General features: G+C 45.9%; 1 protein-coding gene and 1 pseudogene across 3 annotated transcripts in view; one reads left to right on the top strand and one right to left on the bottom strand.

Moving 5' to 3' along the window:
• The window catches only part of LOC310778891 (calpain-1 catalytic subunit-like), a 50351-nt gene that overhangs the window by 17708 nt on the left and 12112 nt on the right, over window positions 1–20531 (top strand). The window contains exons 7-15 of one of the 2 annotated variants that reach the window (XM_083639353.1): window positions 385–459; window positions 731–816; window positions 8494–8571; window positions 9521–9681; window positions 11598–11764; window positions 12810–12821; window positions 16952–17172; window positions 18601–18658; window positions 18792–18860. In XM_083639353.1, the coding sequence (XP_083495479.1) occupies window positions 385–459; window positions 731–816; window positions 8494–8571; window positions 9521–9681; window positions 11598–11764; window positions 12810–12821; window positions 16952–17172; window positions 18601–18658; window positions 18792–18860 (927 nt within the window). The remainder of the gene's footprint in view (window positions 1–384; window positions 460–730; window positions 817–8493; window positions 8572–9520; window positions 9682–11597; window positions 11765–12809; window positions 12822–16951; window positions 17173–18600; window positions 18659–18791; window positions 18861–20531) is intronic. The other variant, XM_083639354.1, reaches the window with a different exon arrangement.
• On the bottom strand, window positions 6178–8368 carry LOC310778760 (protein Niban 2 pseudogene; annotated as a pseudogene). The gene is made up of 2 exons: window positions 8354–8368; window positions 6178–7341 (listed from the first exon to the last, which is right to left on the bottom strand). The product of its transcript is annotated as a protein Niban 2 pseudogene (transcript).

Below are 20531 nucleotides of genomic sequence, written 5' to 3'. Positions count from 1 at the left end.
GTAATACCCATCTACATAAGCCAATCAGAAGCAGATAAAAACGTAGACAAGAGAGGCTGTCTCCTCATAAGTTAAGAAAAGACTAGCAGGTTGTAAACAAACTCTGATCTGTTTTCACTTTCTTAAAGTGACATGACCATGATGAGCAGTTAGTTTGAGCTTGACACAGACTAATGTTGCAGCAACTGTAATGTACACATTTTTAATTGGGGATCATTTAACTCTGGGGAGTGGGGATTTTTAATTCAAATGATTTTAATTCTGGCGATATTTAATTCTATTTATACTAGTGCTTTTAATTCTGGGAATATAACCACCAGGGGTTACACATATCTGTGTCTTGCAGGAGACATCTGTAACAATACATATCTGTGTGTCTTGCAGGAGACATCTGCCAACAATGAATTACCCAACGGATTGGTGCAAGGCCATGCCTATACTGTCACTGGTATCTATCAGGTAATCTCCTATATTTGCATTATCGTTGTATAATTAAAATTCTCTCATGATGATCCTAAAATGCAGCTTATGCTCAATTTCTTAAGTTTTCACTTGACGTGCAGCTTGACAAATAATTTATAGAATCATGTATGTGACTTGTGTAGGGTACAGTATGTTATTGTAAAGCCTCTTGACAACATCTAATTTTGCCTTGAGCGAATTGGATTCGGTGATTCATTTATGGCAAGCAAGGTGGTGCTTTCTCCGCTGATTGTTGATTTCTGGTCAGGTGATGAGCCAGGGGAAAGCAGTCAAGCTAGTTCGTTTGTGGAACCCCTGGGGCCAAGGAGAGTGGAAGGGGGACTGGAGCGATCAGTAAGAACTTCTTCCAATCACTGATTGTTTCACTAAGCACTTACTCTGATTCCTTTTTGCAGATGATGAAATACTGAGATAAAAAAGATACAGTGCAAACTCCTAACATCAAAATTAATTGTCTAATTTTGACAAGAATGCATGGCACAGTCCCTAAACATGTTGCACAGTCTCTTAGAATGTAATTGGATTGCTGGCTGTATGATCCTCTGGGAGTCTTAGGGCTCTATCTTCCCACCGGCGGTAATTTTGCGTTAGCGCCCGTTTTGTGCTGGAATAGTGCCGCGCAAAGCCCTAATTGTGGGCGTGTCGGCCCGCTGTGCTTCATGTCATCTCACATCTCCGTATAGGCGTGTTTATGCCCAAAAGCATAGTGGAGGTGTGGTCATGCCCATAAAACCACAGCGTCACGTCAGCAGCTTTCTCCTTCACTGAGAGGGACTAGAGTGAGAGACAGAAAGAGGGAGACGTCTGTGTATGCTTATCCCTTTTCTCTCTTCTATCTCCGCTGCGGTAATATACTGCATGCGTAATTACGCGATGAGTGATGCTGCTCTATTTGAAGAAGTTGAATTTCGTTCCACCAGCACACATTTTATTAATCAGCTGTTTTCTATTTGTTTCTATTAACTCATTGAGTGCCAATGACGACAATCGTCATCAATTGCTTTAGTAACGTAGAGTGCCAATGACGACGATTGTCGTCAATTGCCTTTTTTGACGGTGGGACGTGGATCAAAGCCTAATATATCTCCTGTAAAATTTTGGGGCATGTTGAATGTGTATAACCTATTTTACAGAACCCTTAGGTGGTGACAGTGCTCTCCAGATTACAGAAAGGCGAGGAAAAAACAGAGAAGAAGTCGTTGTGAAACGGAAATCGCATCGCATCCGTATGCATCGATATGCATGAAGCATAACGTTAGCTGTGCCTGCAGCAGCCAATCTGCTGCCACAATTGAGCCCCTCCGTGTCCGCTGCGACAGCCCATCCGCATGATCAGCCGTGGAGTTGTTATTATTCTCAACTGGAAGCATGGGAGCCGGTGACAAACACACGCGGAACGCTGTAAAAAAAGCTGGATGTAGCGCACCCTTCACTGTGCACAGCAAACGCAGCAGAAAGCCACCAGAGACACTCCCACGGAGGAGGGGTTTACAGTTGAGGGGGGGGGGGGGGGGGCACGCAGAGCAGCACACAACACTGACCCAGACAGACCCAGACAGCAGGACAGGATTGGCAAACGCAAGCCAGAATATCCGATGCCCACCAGCAGCAAATCAAGACCAGCAAGAAGCTGCAACCAGCAGCGCGCGCAGGGGCCAGCGCTGCTGGTTGCAGCTAAAAAATATTATTCTGCCAAACAAAATTTCCTGGCCTTCACTGTTTTATTGAAGGAAATTATTTTTGAGGTGTGACTACATCAGAAAATATTAGCTTCAGAGTCAGTGATGTGCTTGAAATGTTTAATTTCACAAAAGGTTCATTATCTCAGCTTCTAGAAAAAAACGGCTGTTTTTGGTTAAATCAAGCTATCTTCTCCGGCTGATAACTAAAGAACGGAAAATTATATCAATAAACCTGTTTTTGCTGATGATAGAAGAGAGTCTCATCATTCTTTTTGCGTGTTCGGTGTTTACATAGTAATATCACACAATATTCTGTGGGCCTCGAGAAATCACTGACGCTCTGAAACTCTGGCACTGGGAGCGTCCGTTCTCCAAAAGTGGCTGGCACTCAATGAGTTAATATATATACAGTAGGCCTACATCGAATCCCACCAATTTAGTATGTCATTTTCCCCATGGCGAACATAAAGACACATGCTTCCGTCACTGTCTGCTTGATGGCGAGAGGGACTTCAGCTGCCATCCGCGCTGTGGAGAAGCTGGTCTTACATGCGTGCAATTGCAGGGAAAGAGGTTACTGTACTGGCCGGACACTACGGGTGTTGTGCGAAAAAATGATGCGTTTTGAATTGGATTAGGGAATCGAGGGTCTGGCAGGGCGGGAGTCTGTGTGCGCCGGGTGCTGGATTGGGGTCTCCCCCGAGAAGGTGGGAGCTGGACGGGTATGCAGGCTTGGTGGTGGGGTGGGTGTGGGTCGGTGCCCTGGGTGTTTTGGGCCGGCCAGGGTAGGGAGAGGCAGCTTGGCACAACACAGTCACAACTTTCTCAAAAGCAATCTATTGTTACCTCACACCACAAACCTGTATGGTCGGGAATTATGTAGCCTAATAAAACCATGACAAACAAATTCTCATTTGTATATCAAGGTGTGTTTTTTCTGCAATGTACAGTAGGCTATAGTTGAAAATCAACGTGGCATTCCGAGGAGAGAAGAGTGTGTGCAGGCGCGAGTGGAGAGTGACATCCATGCCGTGCGTAAATGGATCCAAGCAAGGATTTCCTGCACTGCAGATGTGGAGACTATCTGCGTTCAGGCGTACGTCTGCGTTTGCGCTAAGACCAGCTATTTCCTGGCGTTAAAATTGAGAGCACCCAATTTTTTCTAACACATTGCGCTGGAACGCCTATTTTGGAACGGGCAACCCCCAAACCTCTCTTTGCGCTCGGCACATACCGACGGTATCTTCCCCATAGCGCTAAATGACATTGCGCGAGACACATGATAGGCTAGAGGCCCACTGACACGCCTGGGCCACGCCTACACCTGTGTCATCCCAGCGCAAAACTGGACGGTGGAGGCAGACGATAGCTTAGACGCTGGGAAGATAGCAATAAGAGGCGCGCAAACGCAGCGCAAACGATAGCGCCGTACAACGATAGGGCCGTTTATGTAAAACCATAACATAAGACAAGTTGTTGGCTACGGTCTCATGGTGTCAAAAAATGATGAAAAAAGGTAAAGGTAAAGTCCCACTGATTGTCACACAATGTGTGAAATTTGTTCTCCGCATTTGACCCATCCCCTGGGGGAGCGGTGAGCGGCAGCGTGCGCCGCGCTCGGGAATCACATGGTGATTTAACCCCCCAATTCCAACCCTTTGATGCTGAGTGCGAAGCAGGGAGGCAAATCGGTCCCATTTTTATAGTCTTTGGTATGACTCGGCCGGGGATCGAACTCACGACCTCCCAGTCTCAAGGCGGACACTCAGACCACAAGGCCACTGAGCTGGTACAGATGAGTGGCGTTAAAAGGGCTCACAACACCAAGAGCTCACAACACCAAGCGGGGGAAGTTGCTGCCCTGACAAAGAGAACTGTTGGCTCTAAAATAAAGAGCCTGGTCTTGACCTGCTACATGAAATGTGTCACGTGATAACCTGTGTGAAGATTTGGCACTACTGTATATAAATAAATATAACATTGAACTTGACTTGAATAGAAGGGGTTGAAAAGACACAAAAGGGTGCCTTCAGGTCTCAGTATTTGTCACTGTCACACACTCTACATGTACACACCCTTTTTCTTTAGGGTGCGTTTGAGCAAGTCATCTTCTTGCCTAAACACATGATACATTGTCAAATGGCACATGGCCAGGTGTGCATGAAGGCAACATTCCACAGCTCTCTAACCCCATGTTGAAATACATGTTCTTTCTGCATCATGTGGTTTCCCCTCTTCCCATCACTTTGCTTCGTGTTGAGCCCTTGTTTGTTTCACACCTTTTTGCCCCTTTTTTTAAGCGGTGCATCTGCTTCTATAAGTGACTATATCTGTTTGTGGCCGAGATTTAGCCTAGGCCCCGCCCCCAGCTTCCCGGTCTAGAGAGAGAGAGAGAGAGAGAGAGAGAGAGAGAGAGAGAGAGAGAGAGAGAGAGAGAGAGAGAGAGAGAGAGAGAGAGAGAGCGTCTCGTCTCACGCAGGCACGCACGCAATCATTCACGCACACGCACAGTTTAAGAAACGCCTAGAAATGAGAGGAAAATTCATTTTCCTCATGGTGAGACTTGGCACGCTATGGAAAGAGCGGCTCGAAACACACGTGCGTGGCTGCATGCACACACACGCACACACACACACGCACACACACACACACACACACACACACACACGCACACGCACACGCACACGCACGCGCACACGCACACGCACACGCACACGCACACTGTCAGAGAGATGGGGTGGGGGGAGGAGAAGGGTGGGACCTGCACACCTGCACCGCTTACTTCAACACCTGGGTGTGATTTGTATTCTTGCGTGGAAGAGACAGGGATTGGCACAAGCCATAAGAATCTGACCTAGCTGTTTTATCATAATCTCCTCCTGACCTGATTATCAAAAACCGGTTTTGCAATGCCTTTGTTATTTTATGCCTACTTATTTTAGCGTAACCTATGTGGGGTTTGGCGTAACCTATGTGGGGTTTGGCATAACCTTCGTTATTTCGAATCCCACATAGGTTACGCCAAACCCCACATAGGTTACGCTAAAACCACGACCGCAAAGCGTCCTGCCTGTATTTGGCCAGTCGACAGGAAAGTATCGCGGGACTTCACGAGACTTGGTGACCTAGATCACGTTTGAGGTAATTTGATCCCTGTGCACTCCAGGAAACAGCCTGGCGTGAAATAACACTCGGCTGGATGTTGACGGATCAGATTACGGCGATATGTGGCGAAAACGGGAAGAAAAATAGCTATTTAGATGCAGGAAATACAGGCTACCACTTGGCCCCAAATCAACTCCATTTTACGACTGACTTGGACGATATTGATCTCAAAACAACGCTAGGACGCCCAGAAACGCTGCAGACATCGCTAGGTGAGTGGCCAAATCATAATTAATGCCAGGAAATGGCTCCAGGTTAAAAAAAAAACGAAATTCTCCTTTAACATATACCTCCCATGCAGTCATCACAAGTCTTATCCCAGCCCAGCTATTAACACATGGGAGGGCTGTCTTGGAGGGTGGGGCCTCTGTGCTAGAGGGTGGAGCCTATGTGCTAGTGGGCGGAGCCTCAATACTGGAGGGTACCGCCCCTCCTCCTCTTCCTCCACCACCTCCTCACCAGTGGGGGACTGGAAGCTGCTGTCATCATGCAGCAGTGGGGGGAAGTCCAGCGTGACGTCTGGGGGGCTCTGTGGTGTGGACACGCCCCCTGCTCCATTTCTGTGGCGGCGGCGTTGACACCTCTGTAGCTGCCGGTGCCTCCTGGTTGGTGGGTGAGTTCCTCCTCTGCCGCTGGCTTTCCTCTCCCTGCAGGGCATCATCTAGTTCTTCTAGTGTGCTTCTTGGGACTTGATGGGACTGATGTTTTGGGACTGCTGGTCCTGTTCTCACGCTGGCTTGGCTCGTGCACTTGGCTGTTCTCATCCTCACCTTCCTCCTCACCATCCTCCACGACTCACCAGGAAGAACTCGAGAGTCCTACACCTGGATCATGGACACCACCTGCTTCATCCTCCTCCTCCTCTGGGACTCCTCGCCCTCGCCACCTCCCCGACTCTGTCCACCTCCTCCTGGGCTCTGTACTTCCTGGCCCAGTCGATGGACGGGTTTTCACCCAGAAGGTGGAGGTTGGAGTTGCTGCTGGTGAGGATGATGCTGTCCCTGTAGAGGGTACAGGTTGGGTCTCCACTGGACCGCTGCCTCCTGGAAAAAGCACCACCTCCTTGAAAATGTTCTCCAAAGATCAGCTCCTGCACACGGCAGCTGTGAGGTGCAGGCTGAGCTGCTCAGCATGTATGGGATGAAGATCTGCAGGAGAGGAGAGCCTCGTGGAAGAAACGCTTCCTCACCGTGTTGCTGTCATAGTCACATTTCTTGATTAATCGGTTCTGGCAGCGCTGGATGGTCTTACACAGCCCTCCGTACCTTGAGACTCCAGTCATTGGTGATTATCTACTCAAAGGTGTACAGTGCATCATCCATTTGCTCTCTCATGAGGAGCTTTGGCCTCTGGATGAACACAGAGGGGCTGGAGACTTCAAAACTCTGCTGCAGACCCTCCAGGCTCAGCTGCTCCACCTTCTCGTAGCAGCTCTGCACCTTGCAGGTGGAAGGCCAACATGCTGATCTTCTCCATGTGACATTTTCCTTGGTGCCTTTGTTGAGGATGTTCTTGCTCATGTCCTCCAGCTCCCTGAAGAAAGCATGGTAGGTCTCGGAGAAGCCCTGGCTGGTCGGCTCCATCATGGCATCCAGGGTGGAGCTGATGTAGGGCTGGATGCTCACCTTCAGCAGCTTCTCTGCCTTGGGGTGGACCACCGCTCACATCTTGTTGATGACATGCTCCTTGGTGGTGATGATCTGGTCCATGTCTGTTCATATGGAGGCCTGCAGCATGGGATGTCCCGCCTCACACCGCTGCACCACAGCCTTGTACTGGGCTTGGCCCTGGTGCTGCAACAGGTTGTACACTGTATCACTGATCTGCATCCAGGTCCTCTGCCTCTCATGCTTCTTGCCTTTGAGTCAAGGGAGATGAGCTCCCTCAATTTGGGCAGGAGGCCCTCCATCAGCAGGTTAGACAGTATCTGTGACAGTATGCCACATGTCATGTCCCAGGTGCTGTAGTGCCCATGAACCTGGCGGTAGAGTTGCACTTCATTGGTGAAGGTCTGAAGCAGGTATAGACAACTTTGATGATAGAGAGGGCCACACAAAAATGTCCTCGCTACCAGAGGGCCAGATTGTGACCGTGCACTTCCACCAGTAGCCTACTGTAACACCATCACTCCCAATTATAGCTACTAATTTGATGAAAAGGACTCGTAATCAAAGTTTATTATACCAACATTTATATTTTTCATATTCAAATTTAGTAATTCTTCCATTCAGATGAAACCAGAAACTTTGCTCTAGCTTTAAAACAGCCCGCTACAGCAATTTGATGGGGTACATCACCCAAATATGACATATTAATCAGATCAGTAATGTTGTATGTGCAATGTGCATCAATAGCGTTAGCTCAACTGCTAACATTAAACAGTATGTGGATGGACAATGCTACGACCATTAGCGCCTTGTTCTGGGATGTACAGTAAAATAAAAACAGATTTTGGTGGTCTAACCTAACCTAATCAAAAGCGTCCGCCTTGTAAAAAAAAAGTAAATTGACCCAGGGGCCACACTGAGTGAGGTCGGGGGCCGCATGTGGCCCGCGGGCCGCCAGTTGCCAACCCCTGGTCTGAACCTTGTTCTCCTATGTGATAAACCATTGTTGGCGTGGCTGATGTACATTTGAAAATCATGACCCATCCCTAATGTATGTGTATAAGTTAATATGTGTATACCTAGAGGCACTGTGTTATCCCACCGGTCACTATTGTTGCCGTCAACATGTTTACTCATTCTATGACCACACTGAACAAAGTTGAGTAATTGCAAATGCATATATCAACACTAGACACCTTCAAGATGATGTGTGCCAAAAACTGTTGTCCTATCTTTATGTTAACATACTTTAATAAGCTTTTGTTTGGCAGCTTTGATGCAGCCAAGCTCTTCGCCTGGTGCAAGCAGGACGTTAACAGCTCTGGTCATGTGACAATTTACACTAAACATGTGACACTGCACATATTTCATTAAGACCCTTTATTCTTTCAATATTTGCTGGAAATGCATTGATACATCATCCAGGAACATTTTTAGAGACAGTGAAAATGTTTTTGTTATGGTCACTATTGTGACCGGCAGGATTAAATGGGTTAATGGTTTTGATAATGACATTTTGCCTCTCTAATTAGCTCCTTTACATTTTGTCTTCCAAGGTCTCCTCTGTGGGAAACTGTGAGTCCTGACGATCGTAACATGTGCTTCGGAGGGGCTGATAATAACGGAGAGTTTTGGTAAGCGTGGTGAAATAAAACTCAAGTTAACCTAAGCGAACACACACAAATGTGCAACATGTTTTCTGCCACAACCAACCAACACACACACACATGCGCACACGCACACACACACACACACACACACACACACACACACACACACACACACACACACACACACACACACACACACACACACACACACACACACACACACACACACACACACACACACACACACACACACACCAGCTGTCCTGGAGCTGGCAAGATACAGCTGTCCATGGCTGAAGATGCCAGACTCCCACTGATGATGTCACAAATGCTTTTATGACATCACTGATGTCACAATGCCTCTGACATAATTGATGATGTCACAATTTATGACATCACTGATGACATCATCACTGGGACTTTGTGCATGTGTGTGTCTGTCTCTTGTGTGTGTGATTAACAATGCCTCTGACATCACTGATGATGTCACAATTTATGACATCACAGAGGACATCATCAGTGGGACGGGACAGACAGAGGCCTTATTCATAGGCTCGCCCACTGCGCGGGCTCGCTGCGCGAGGGCCCTGCAGCTCGCTTTCGCAGCTCGGCCGCTGTGCGGCCTTGCCCGCAAGCCACTATTTCCCTGCCGAGAACTTGCTCTCTTCTATGACATCATCACTGGGACTTTGCTTGTGTGAGTGAATTTATAACATCACTGATGAAGTCATAAGTGGGACTTATGACATCACTGATGATGTCATCTGTGTTAATGGCATCACTGCTGATGTCATCAGTGGGATTTATGACATCACTGGTGAAGTCATCAGTGGGATTTATGACATCACTGATGATGTCATCAGTGGGACAGACAGACAGACAGACAGACAGACAGACAGACATACAGACAAACAGACAGACAGAGCCCCAGCTCCCATTTATATACTAATGATAGATATAATGTGTTCAATAGGATGACCATGGAAGACTTCTGTAACTCCTATTCCCAGCTTGACATCTGCTCTCTGTGCCCCGACTTCCTTGATGGAGAATCCTCTTGCCATTGGAAGTCCTCCTTCTATGAAGGCAGATGGGTTGCAGGGATCACTGCTGGAGGATGCCCAAAGTATCCTGGTACTTCAACAATATCTCATCTCCAATTTAAAACAAGGACTTGTGCATTTTGTTGTATATTTGTTGTACTTTTAGGGATGATTTTGGCAGGGGAGGGATAACACCCATTTCATCAGTCTAACACTGTATTCCATTTAAACTGGGAGCTTGGGATTTCACGGTTGAGTGACGTCACACCAGAGTTGTCGGCATTCTATTTAAACAATTGGGAAAGCAGCCAGGGTTAGCTCTAGCCAGGGTTAGCTCTAGCCAGGGTTAGCTCTAGCCGGGTTAGCTCTAGCCAGGGTTAGCTCTAGCGGCTGATACAGTTGATAACAATGTATTTAGCTATTATTTCATGCATACAAACACTGTAGCAACATGTCCACACAGACAGTAGGCTACTGTGTGTACAACTGATTTAATGAGACACAAACAAGACAGAAGTGCTATTTACTATTTACTACCGTTGAAGTGTGGAGCAGCCATCTTGGATTTTTGAGATTGGGGCTGGGTGAGAGGCTCCCCTAAATTCGGCAGAGAAAATCCAAGGACAGGTGATGTCACATGGGGAGTTCATGACCTTTGAACCGTGAAATCCGCAGCTCCCAGTTGAAATGGAATGCAGCATAAATCACAAATAAGGCTGCAACAGAGAAGAGTCCCATCCCCAGTGATTGTGACCCATAGATTTGCCCTATTTACCCATTTAATTTCAGGTGTCAGGTATGGACACTTGTGATAACTCAGCTTGATGCAAAACTTAAGAGCAAAAGGCACCGCTTGCCCCTCCCTCATTACCACCACTGAGGTGCCCTTGAGCAAGGCCCTTAACCCCAACCACTATGCTCCTGAAAAAGAGAGCATTGCTCTCAGTGAGACTCCCTGAAGAGTCAGGGAGTCTCACTGAGAGCAACAGACTGAATAAATAAAGGTAAAATATACATTTTGATTTTTTGATTGATTGATTTATTTGTATTCAATGTGTCATGCACTTGACAGTGCCCAGCCCTCATGGGCTTACAAGACACACAAAGTATACATTATACAGTACAACATACGCCAACGCAGCAGTAATAAAACTAAATCACAGCATAACTAACATACACCACAGCAGCAAAAAAAAAAGATCATTACATCATCTTCTGAACAGAACATTCTGCCTTAGCTCCCATGCCTGGGAAATAAAGTTTCCAATAAAGAAAGTGCCTTTCTTAAAACACAACTCAAGTTTTTCATAATCGTCCATCTAAAAAAATTCATCATAAATAGAGGACATTTTACTGAACAGTATCTCCCTTACCTCATCATAGACAGTACAATAGAATAGAAAATGAATCTCATTCTCAATTTCACCCAGGTCACAGAGCGAACAAAGTCTGTCTTCTTCAGGGGTAGCATTAAACCTACCAGTCTCCAGTGCCAAGAGCAACGTTCCAGATCCTAACTGTGCACACAAGCACCTTTTTCTTCTGTCCAGATCGAACTTGACATAAGGCTCTACAGAAAAACTGTCTTTTATGAGACTTAACTTAGGCTTAGACCATAAGTCATATATGTTAGAAGTTATATATATATATATAAAAGTCTCTCGGCTGCCACTTGGGGTCGCAAAAGTGCAAATTTACCGAGTGCAGCTTGTCAAATGACAGCCATTTGTAGAAGCTATAGAGTTGCAGGCACCGGAGAATTCTATGCTATAGAGTCTACCAATGTAAATATTCTAAACATTTAAAGGAATACTTTGGATTTTTTTGAGCTACTTGCTGACAGTCAGTGTACTACACACAGTACAGACAGTCAGTGTACTACACACAGTACAGACAGTCAGTGTACTACACACAGTACAGACAGTCAGTGTACTACACACAGTACATTGGACACCATGCAGACTGCAGGGTGAGCTGCAGGCTTCACCCTACCTCTTTGGCTTTCAGACAGCTTCTGGACAAACCCACAGTTTCGGGTCAAGATTGAAAAAATGGATGAAGACTGTTCTGAGAAACGGGCTGACAAGAACATGCTGGTGTCTCTCATGCAAAAGCCTGACAAGAGAAACAGAAACCTGGTCAAACATCTCCCTATCGGTTTCGCCATATACGAGGTAGCTATTACCCTTTAAAGCAGCTACTGTGACCTCCTGTGTAGATGTTGGTAATACCTCAACGCCAGACTCATCATTCATTCCTCTTTGTTCGTCTCAGCTGCGCAACCCCTTATTTCACTGGAGAATTGTCTAAAATGGCTGCAAGCGACATACACGTTATGAAAACTGTACCCACCTCCGACACAATGTTGTTATCCAAGATTTGGGTCCCATGGTATTCCCAAACATCCGGAGCCGATGCTCAAAATTGTAAACTGCAGTACACCCTCCCAACCACTGAGCAGCGAACCGATACATCCGGCGCTGTGGAGCAGTTGAACCCGAAATGACAGCTGTTTGAACTTAAACTTCGGCACTGGCATGTGAATAAGGGCTCGGTATTGGAAATTATACAACAGGTAGTTCCGCTTCACAGCTGCCCTAATCAACAAAATGCTTCACAGCTGCTCTAATCAACAAAACTCTTCACAGCTGTAGAGTAGACAGTAGTAAAGTAGACAGCCTGCAGTTAATTAGGCTGATTAGGCTACATTTTCAGCAAAGCAGAAAGCTGAGGGGACTATTTTTTTGGCGGAGGAATAAATACAGAAATCATATATTTTCTCAGCTTTTTGTCATTTTTTTAATCAGCTTTGTTTAATAGAACTGTTGTATAAAAGCAATATCACACTCGAGGTCGTGCGGTTGTTGTCTAATATTGGCACTGCTGTGATTATCTTCGGCACTCGGCGTGCGGCCTCGTGCCTACGACCGAATCACAGCAGTGCCAATATTAGCCAACAACCGCACTCCCTCTCATGTGATATTGCTTAAGTATGCAATACAGCAGAAGGTCACAGTCAAGGGACAGTCAAAGTCTTTGTATACAAACTATCTGTAGGTAAGACAGTTAGTTGGCGAGCGAGTCTAGTTTAGTCCAGTCTGTTTTGCATATTGAGTGGTTATTTGCATGTATCAGTCATGTTATTTCACTTGAAACAATATTTGAACTAATTGCCCCTCCCCCAAACATGAACTAATTGTATCTTTCATTTCTTCCAAGGTGCCTGAAAAAGTAAGTCCCCCCCTTTTTTTTAAATTATAAACCACAATTGCTTGTGACACATTTGACACAGTGCACATCCCTCAGCTACATGATGTCCAGTTGAAGTCAGGGGTTTACATACACTTATGTTGAAGTCATTCAAAGTATGTATTTTTTTTACTAAGCACTCCACAGATTTCATGTTAACAAAATATAGTTTAGCAAGTCGGTTAGGACATCTACTTTGTGCATGACACAAGTACTTTTTCCAACAAGTGTTTACGGACAGATTATTTCACTTATAATTCACTATCCACCTTATTTTTGGCGGCCATTTTTGCCTGATCTGCATGATGGGTGCTTCTTCCGGTGTGATCCTCCCAGCCTTGTTGCTGACAGCTTGACACCCGTCTGGGCGAACGGAGCAAATCACTAATCAGGTCCAGCTGGGCAAAAATCTCGTCGATAAATATCCCTTTAAGAGCGCAGTGCATTCATGGGTAATCGCCTGCTGTGGCTAATATTAGCCGCTAGTTAGTTATGTTACATGGCAGTAAAACGCCACTAAATGACCAAATTGATAGAACTTTTAACCATTTCGAGTAACACTGTTTCCATACGGATCACCAGCGTTAGTTTGTTGTTTATAACGTGGCTATATTCATAACGTTTTATATCTCGGATGCGTTATTTCGAATCCCACATAGGTTACGCCAAACCCCACATAGGTTACGCCTCGAATTCCACATAAGTTACGCTAAAACGCACATAGGTTACGCCTCGAATCCCACATAGGTTACGCTAAAACCACCACCGCAAAGTGTGTGGGTTTCAGGACGAAACAGTCTCGAGCCACTATCGTCATCTTTAGAGCACAATATTCCTGGAATGCAAGTTTAACTAAACAGTTACATGTCCTCTGCATTCTACATAAAATTAAGATATTACGGGTTGTTTTATTTTGTATGTTAAATACTTATTGGCTAAGTTATGTTCAATTCAGCCAGGGTACAAGGGACTGAGTGTAGGCGGCCATCTTTTCAAATCAAGTAGAATACCATTTAGGAAATGGCAAGCTGCAACAATAAGTCACGTTAAACCGGACCTTGTACGCACAATTATTTTTTACAGTGGGGCATTCAAAAATAAGGTGGATAGAGAGCCAAAGTTGGCATCACTTCCTGCTTCAGCATGCCTACCATCAGATTGAAAGAGAAGCACCCAGCCTCGCCGGTCTCGGGTTCCGGCAGAGAATCAGAACATAATAGAACCACTTAGCCCACTGGGGGAGGAGCTTACTGCTTCTCTCACCAGATCTGCCACTGCCTGACTTCTGCCTCATAGGTGATGTAAACCTGCTGTCTCTCTGTTGAGGGACACATTATATTTATAAAAATAAAACTTACATTTGAAAAGGGGGAGAACACCGACGGCCCCATCATGCCTCTGTCCGCCTTACAGTAGGCCCCCAAAATACTAAGTCCGCCACTGCAAGCCTGCCGGACGTGCCGGTGCAGCTGGCGTGCAGCTCCCCGAAAATGTGACTGGACGCAGCTGACGTGAACAGCACAAGTTTAATATAACTAGATTATCAGGCCGCTACGTGGCCTTCAAGTGTAGTTTGCTGGGACTCTGACCCGGTATTGACTTGTGTGTGTAAGGTATCGGTATTGACTTGTGTGTGTAAGGTATCGGTATTGACTTGTGTGTGTGTGTAAGGTATCGGTATTGACTTGTGTGTGTGTGTAAGGTATCGGTATTGACTTGTGTGTGTGTGTAAGGTATCGGTATTGACTTGTGTGTGTGTGTAAGGTATCGGTATTGACTTGTGTGTGTGTGTAAGGTATCGGTATTGACTTGTGTGTGTACTGTAGGTATCGGTATTGACTTGTGTGTGTGTGTAAGGTGTCGGTATTGACTTGTGTGTGTGTGTAAGGTATCGGTATTGACTTGTGTGTGTACTGTAGGTATCGGTATTGACTTATGTGTGTGTGTAAGGTATCGGTATTGACTTGTGTGTGTGTGTAAGGTATCGGTATTGACTTGTGTGTGTGTGTAAGGTATCGGTATTGACTTGTGTGTGTACTGTAGGTATCGGTATTGACTTGTGTGTGTAAGGTATCGGTATTGACTTGTGTGTGTGTGTAAGGTATCGGTATTGACTTGTGTGTGTGTGTAAGGTATCGGTATTGACTTGTGTGTGTGTGTAAGGTGGCGGTATTGACTTGTGTGTGTGTGTAAGGTATCGGTATTGACTTGTGTGTGTGTGTGTAAGGTATCGGTATTGACTTGTGTGTGTGTGTAAGGTATCGGTATTGACTTGTGTGTGTGTGTAAGGTATCGGTATTGACTTGTGTGTGTACTGTAGGTATCGGTACGTGCTGCTATGCCCAATTGCACGAAATGAGGCACTGAACGGGCACACTCTCCAAGTTTGAAGTCGATCGGACAAATGGTTTTTCGAGATAAACCACTTTTTGTGTTTGCCAGTAGGTGGCGCTATGCTGAGTGTGTGTGTGTGTGTGTGTGTGTGTGTGTGTGTGTGTGTGTGTGTGTGTGTGTGTTGGGTGGGGGTCTGTGTGTGTGTGGGAGGGGTGGCCTGATGTCACTTTCTTAACACAAAACTTTACACGAATCATGACTGGCAGACACCGCCTGCCCGTCCAGCTGGACAATTTTTTATAGGATCTCGATGGGGGGATAAACAATTTATATCAAGAGCAGGAGCAGAATCATTTTTATATCATGTTACTTCCTGCATTTTCGACACAAAATGGGTGCTTTGGCTGCATCTGAAATAGGAGTGCTACCAAATGTATGCACTACATTCTCTCCTTGGGCTAACCTCTAGTCATTGAAATCCTAGTGAAATCACACAATTGACCCATCTTGCTGGGGACTCCCTTCATCAAGCTGATGTTCGAAGGTCTGTTAGCTGCTGTCGACAAGGCTCCAAGTCGAGGCTGACGTTGGAACATGTTTCCATCTTAAGTGTACATTTCCGACTTCAACTGTAGCTATGGTGATGGTACTGTAGACTGTAGCTATGGTGATGGTACTGTAGACTGTAGCTATGGTGATGGTACTGTAGACTGTAGCTATGGTGATGGTACTGTAGACTGTAGCTATGGTGATGGTACTGTAGACTGTAGCTATGGTGATGGTACTGTAGACTGTAGCTATGGTGATGGTACTGTAGACTGTAGCTATGGTGATGGTACTGTAGACTGTAGCTATGGTGATGGTACTGTAGACTGTAGCTATGGTGATGGTACTGTAGACTGTAGCTATGGTGATGGTACTGTAGACTGTAGCTATGGTGATGGTACTGTAGACTGTAGCTATGGTGATGGGTAGGCTACTGTAGACTGTAGCTATGGTGATGGTACTGTATACTGTAGCTATGGTGATGGTACTGTAGACTGTAGCTATGGTGATGGTACTGTATACTGTAGCTATGGTGATGGTACTGTAGACTGTAGCTATGGTGATGGTACTGTAGACTGTAGCTATGGTGATGGTACTGTAGACTGTAGCTATGGTGATGGTACTGTATACTGTAGCTATGGTGATGGTACTGTAGACTGTAGCTATGGTGATGGTACTGTAGACTGTAGCTATGGTGATGGTACTGTATACTGTAGCTATGGTGATGGTACTGTAGACTGTAGCTATGGTGATGGTACTGTAGACTGTAGCTATGGTGATGGTACTGTAGACTGTAGCTATGGTGATGGTACTGTATACTGTAGCTATGGTGATGGTACTGTAGACTGTAGCTATGGTGATGGTACTGTAGACTGTAGCTATGGTGATGGTACTGTATACTGTAGCTATGGTGATGGTACTGTAGACTGTAGCTATGGTGATGGTACTGTAGACTGTAGCTATGGTGATGGTACTGTAGACTGTAGCTATGGTGATGGTACTGTAGACTGTAGCTATGGTGATGGTACTGTAGACTGTAGCTATGGTGATGGTACTGTAGACTGTAGCTATGGTGATGGTACTGTAGACTGTAGCTATGGTGATGGTACTGTAGACTGTAGCTATGGTGATGGTACTGTAGACTGTAGCTATGGTGATGGTACTGTAGACTGTAGCTATGGTGATGGGTACTGTAGACTGTGTAGGACTGAAATATCCACTTCTTATTACAGTACCAGCAGGAGAAGGGGAAGTTCCCGGCATCTTTCTTCAGCTCAAACACGGCTGTCAAGCCTGAGGGCAAAAAGAACACCATGTACACGAGCGCGCGTGAGGTCATGGAGCTCTTCATGCTGAAGCCAGGGGAGTACCTGATCGTGCCGTCCACCTTCGACCCCAACGAGACGGCCTCCTTCATCCTCTCCATCCTCTCCAAGGGAGAGACCCATGTCCAGTAGGCAGTCTCTCCACCCACAACTTGTCTCATGTCTAGTAGGCAGTCTCTCCACCCACAGCTTGTCTCATGTCCAGTAGGCAGTCTCTCCACCCACAACTTGTCTCATGTCTAGTAGGCAGTCTCTCCACCCACAACTTGTCTCAATGTCCAGTAGGCAGTCTCTCCACCCACAGCTTGTCTCATGTCTAGTAGGCAGTATCTCCACCCACAACTTGTATCAATGTCCAGTAGGCAGTCTCTCCACCCACAGCTTGTCTCATGTCTAGTAGGCAGTCTCTCCACCCACAACTTGTATCAATGTCCAGTAGGCAGTCTCTCCACCCACAACTTGTATCAATGTCCAGTAGGCAGTCTCTCCACCCACAACTTGTCTCATGTCCAGTAGGCAGTCTCTCCACCCACAACTTGTATCAATGTCCAGTAGGCAGTCTCTCAACCCACAACTTGTCTCATGTCTAGTAAGCAGTCTCTCCACCCACAACTTGTCTCATGTCTAGTAGGCAGTCTCTCCACCCACAACTTGTATCAATGTCCAGTAGGCAGTCTCTCCACCCACAACTTGTCTCATGTCTAGTAAGCAGTCTCTCCACCCACAACTTGTCTCAATGTCCAGTAGGCAGTCTCTCCACCCACAACTTGTCTCATGTCCAGTAGGCAGTCTCTCCACCCACAACTTGTATCAATGTCCAGTAGGCAGTCTCTCCACCCACAACTTGTCTCATGTCCAGTAGGCAGTCTCTCCACCCACAACTTGTCCCATGTCCAGTAGGCAGTCTCTCCACCCACAACTTGTCTCATGTCCAGTAGGCAGTCTCTCCACCCACAACTTGTCTCATGTCCAGTAGGCAGTCTCTCCACCCACAACTTGTCTCAATGTCCAGTAGGCAGTCTCTCCACCCACAACTTGTCTCATGTCCAGTAGGCAGTCTCTCCACCCACAACTTGTCTCATGTCCAGTAGGCAGTCTCTCCACCCACAGCTTGTCTCATGTCCAGTAGGCAGTCTCTCCACCCACAGCTTGTCTCATTGTCCAGTAGGCAGTATCTCCACCCACAACTTGTCTCATGTCCAGTAGGCAGTCTCTCCACCCACAGCTTGTCTCATGTCCAGTAGGCAGTCTCTCCACCCACAGCTTGTCTCATGTCCAGTAGGCAGTCTCTCCACCCACAGCTTGTCTCATTGTCCAGTAGGCAGTCTCTCCACCCACAACTTGTCTCATGTCTAGTAGGCAGTCTCTCCACCCACAACTTGTCTCATGTCCAGTAGGCAGTCTCTCCACCCACAGCTTGTCTCATTGTCCAGTAGGCAGTCTCTCCACCCACAACTTGTCTCATTGTCCAGTAGACAGTCTCTCCACCCACAGCTTGTCTCAATGAAGAAGAAGAAAAAAGCACGCTAAATCCACGTTTTTGTCTTTCCCCTCAGTGAGAATTCTGGCAACCATGGCTATGGTCGCCAGGACAGTGTGGACGTTGTTGAAAAGGTGTGCACAATTTTCAAATATTTGTAACGTTGATAATATTTTGATATTGCTGTTGTGTTGTCTGAGAAGTATTGCATTTAGCATTCATTAATTGGAACTGAAAGGGCTTAATGTCTCTGATTTTAATTTCTAGCCCAGGAGAGTGAATGGATCTGAAGGTGAAGAAAATAAAAAACAGCTGTTCCGTCAATACTCTGACCAGGTATTTTGTGTCTCATTGTAATTTAGAGCCACAGGTTTGAATCGCACTGGGATCAATACAGTGGGCAAGCTCTAAGGTTTTCCCACGAGGACGCAGAATTACCCATGAAAGCTGTAATTCCTCGAATGGCCACTTGAGGCAGGACTGAGAAGTCCCGTCATTCCCGTTCACCCCATGTTAAAATGCCTCACTTTGTAACAGTGATTAAACATCCTTACAGCCTGGACCCAAACACAGTTTTGGTCTAAATAGCTAATTTCACCTTTTCATAACAACTGTAAGGTCATTTCTTATATAACTAATATAGACAATATAAAAGGGGGTGATTGACAGGTCGCCTGTCGTGTCCAGTGATCGTGCAGCTTGCCGATCATGGACCAATAGCAGGCGGAGCTGTGGCTCTAGGAAACCCCCATCTCACGTGAGGTGCGCAAGAACCCCAAGATGGCGACAGAAAGTGTCCCAAAAATAGTGAATGGGTTTGTCCATATTATTTAGGTCAGCGGGTCAATATCACAAAGCGTCCTAAAGGGACAATATCACTGAGAGAAAGCCTCCTAAAGGGACAATATCACTGACAGAAAGCATCCTAAAGGGACAATATCACTGACAGAAAGCATCCTAAAGGGACAATATCACTGACAGAAAGCCTCCTAAAGGGACAATATCACTGAGAGAAAGCCTCCTAAAGGGACAATATCACTGAGAGAAAGCCTCCTAAAGGGACAATATCACTGACAGAAAGCATCCTAAAGGGACAATATCACTGACAGAAAGCATCCTAAAGGGACAATATCACTGAGAGAAAGCCTCCTAAAGGGACAATATCACTGAGAGAAAGCGTCCTAAAGGGACAATATCACTGAGAGAAAGCCTCCTAAAGGGACAATATCACTGACAGAAAGCATCCTAAAGGGACAATATCACTGACAGAAAGCATCCTAAAGGGACAATATCACTGACAGAAAGCATCCTAAAGGGACAATATCACTGACAGAAAGCATCCTAAAGGGACAATATCACTGACAGAAAGCATCCTAAAGGGACAATATCACTGAGAGAAAGCCTCCTAAAGGGACAATATCACTGAGAGAAAGCCTCCTAAAGGGACAATATCACTGACAGAAAGCATCCTAAAGGGACAATATCACTGAGAGAAAGCCTCCTAAAGGGACAATATCACTGACAGAAAGCCTCCTAAAGGGACAATATCACTGACAGAAAGCATCCTAAAGGGACAATATCACTGACAGAAAGCATCCTAAAGGGACAATATCACTGACAGAAAGCATCCTAAAGGGACAATATCACTGAGAGAAAGCCTCCTAAAGGGACAATATCACTGACAGAAAGCATCCTAAAGGGACAATATCACTGAGAGAAAGCCTCCTAAAGGGACAATATCACTGACAGAAAGCATCCTAAAGGGACAATATCACTGACAGAAAGCATCCTAAAGGGACAATATCACTGACAGAAAGCATCCTAAAGGGACAATATCACTGACAGAAAGCATCCTAAAGGGACAATATCACTGACAGAAAGCATCCTAAAGGGACAATATCACTGACAGAAAGCATCCTAAAGGGACAATATCACTGAGAGAAAGCCTCCTAAAGGGACAATATCACTGACAGAAAGCATCCTAAAGGGACAATATCACTGACAGAA

Source organism: Poromitra crassiceps (assembly GCF_964638095.1).
Source record: "Poromitra crassiceps genome assembly, chromosome: 6".
NCBI classification, from domain to species: domain Eukaryota; kingdom Metazoa; phylum Chordata; class Actinopteri; order Beryciformes; family Melamphaidae; genus Poromitra; species Poromitra crassiceps.
Note: the sequence above shows the minus strand (reverse complement) of the source record. Positions and strands in the feature narration are given on the sequence as shown.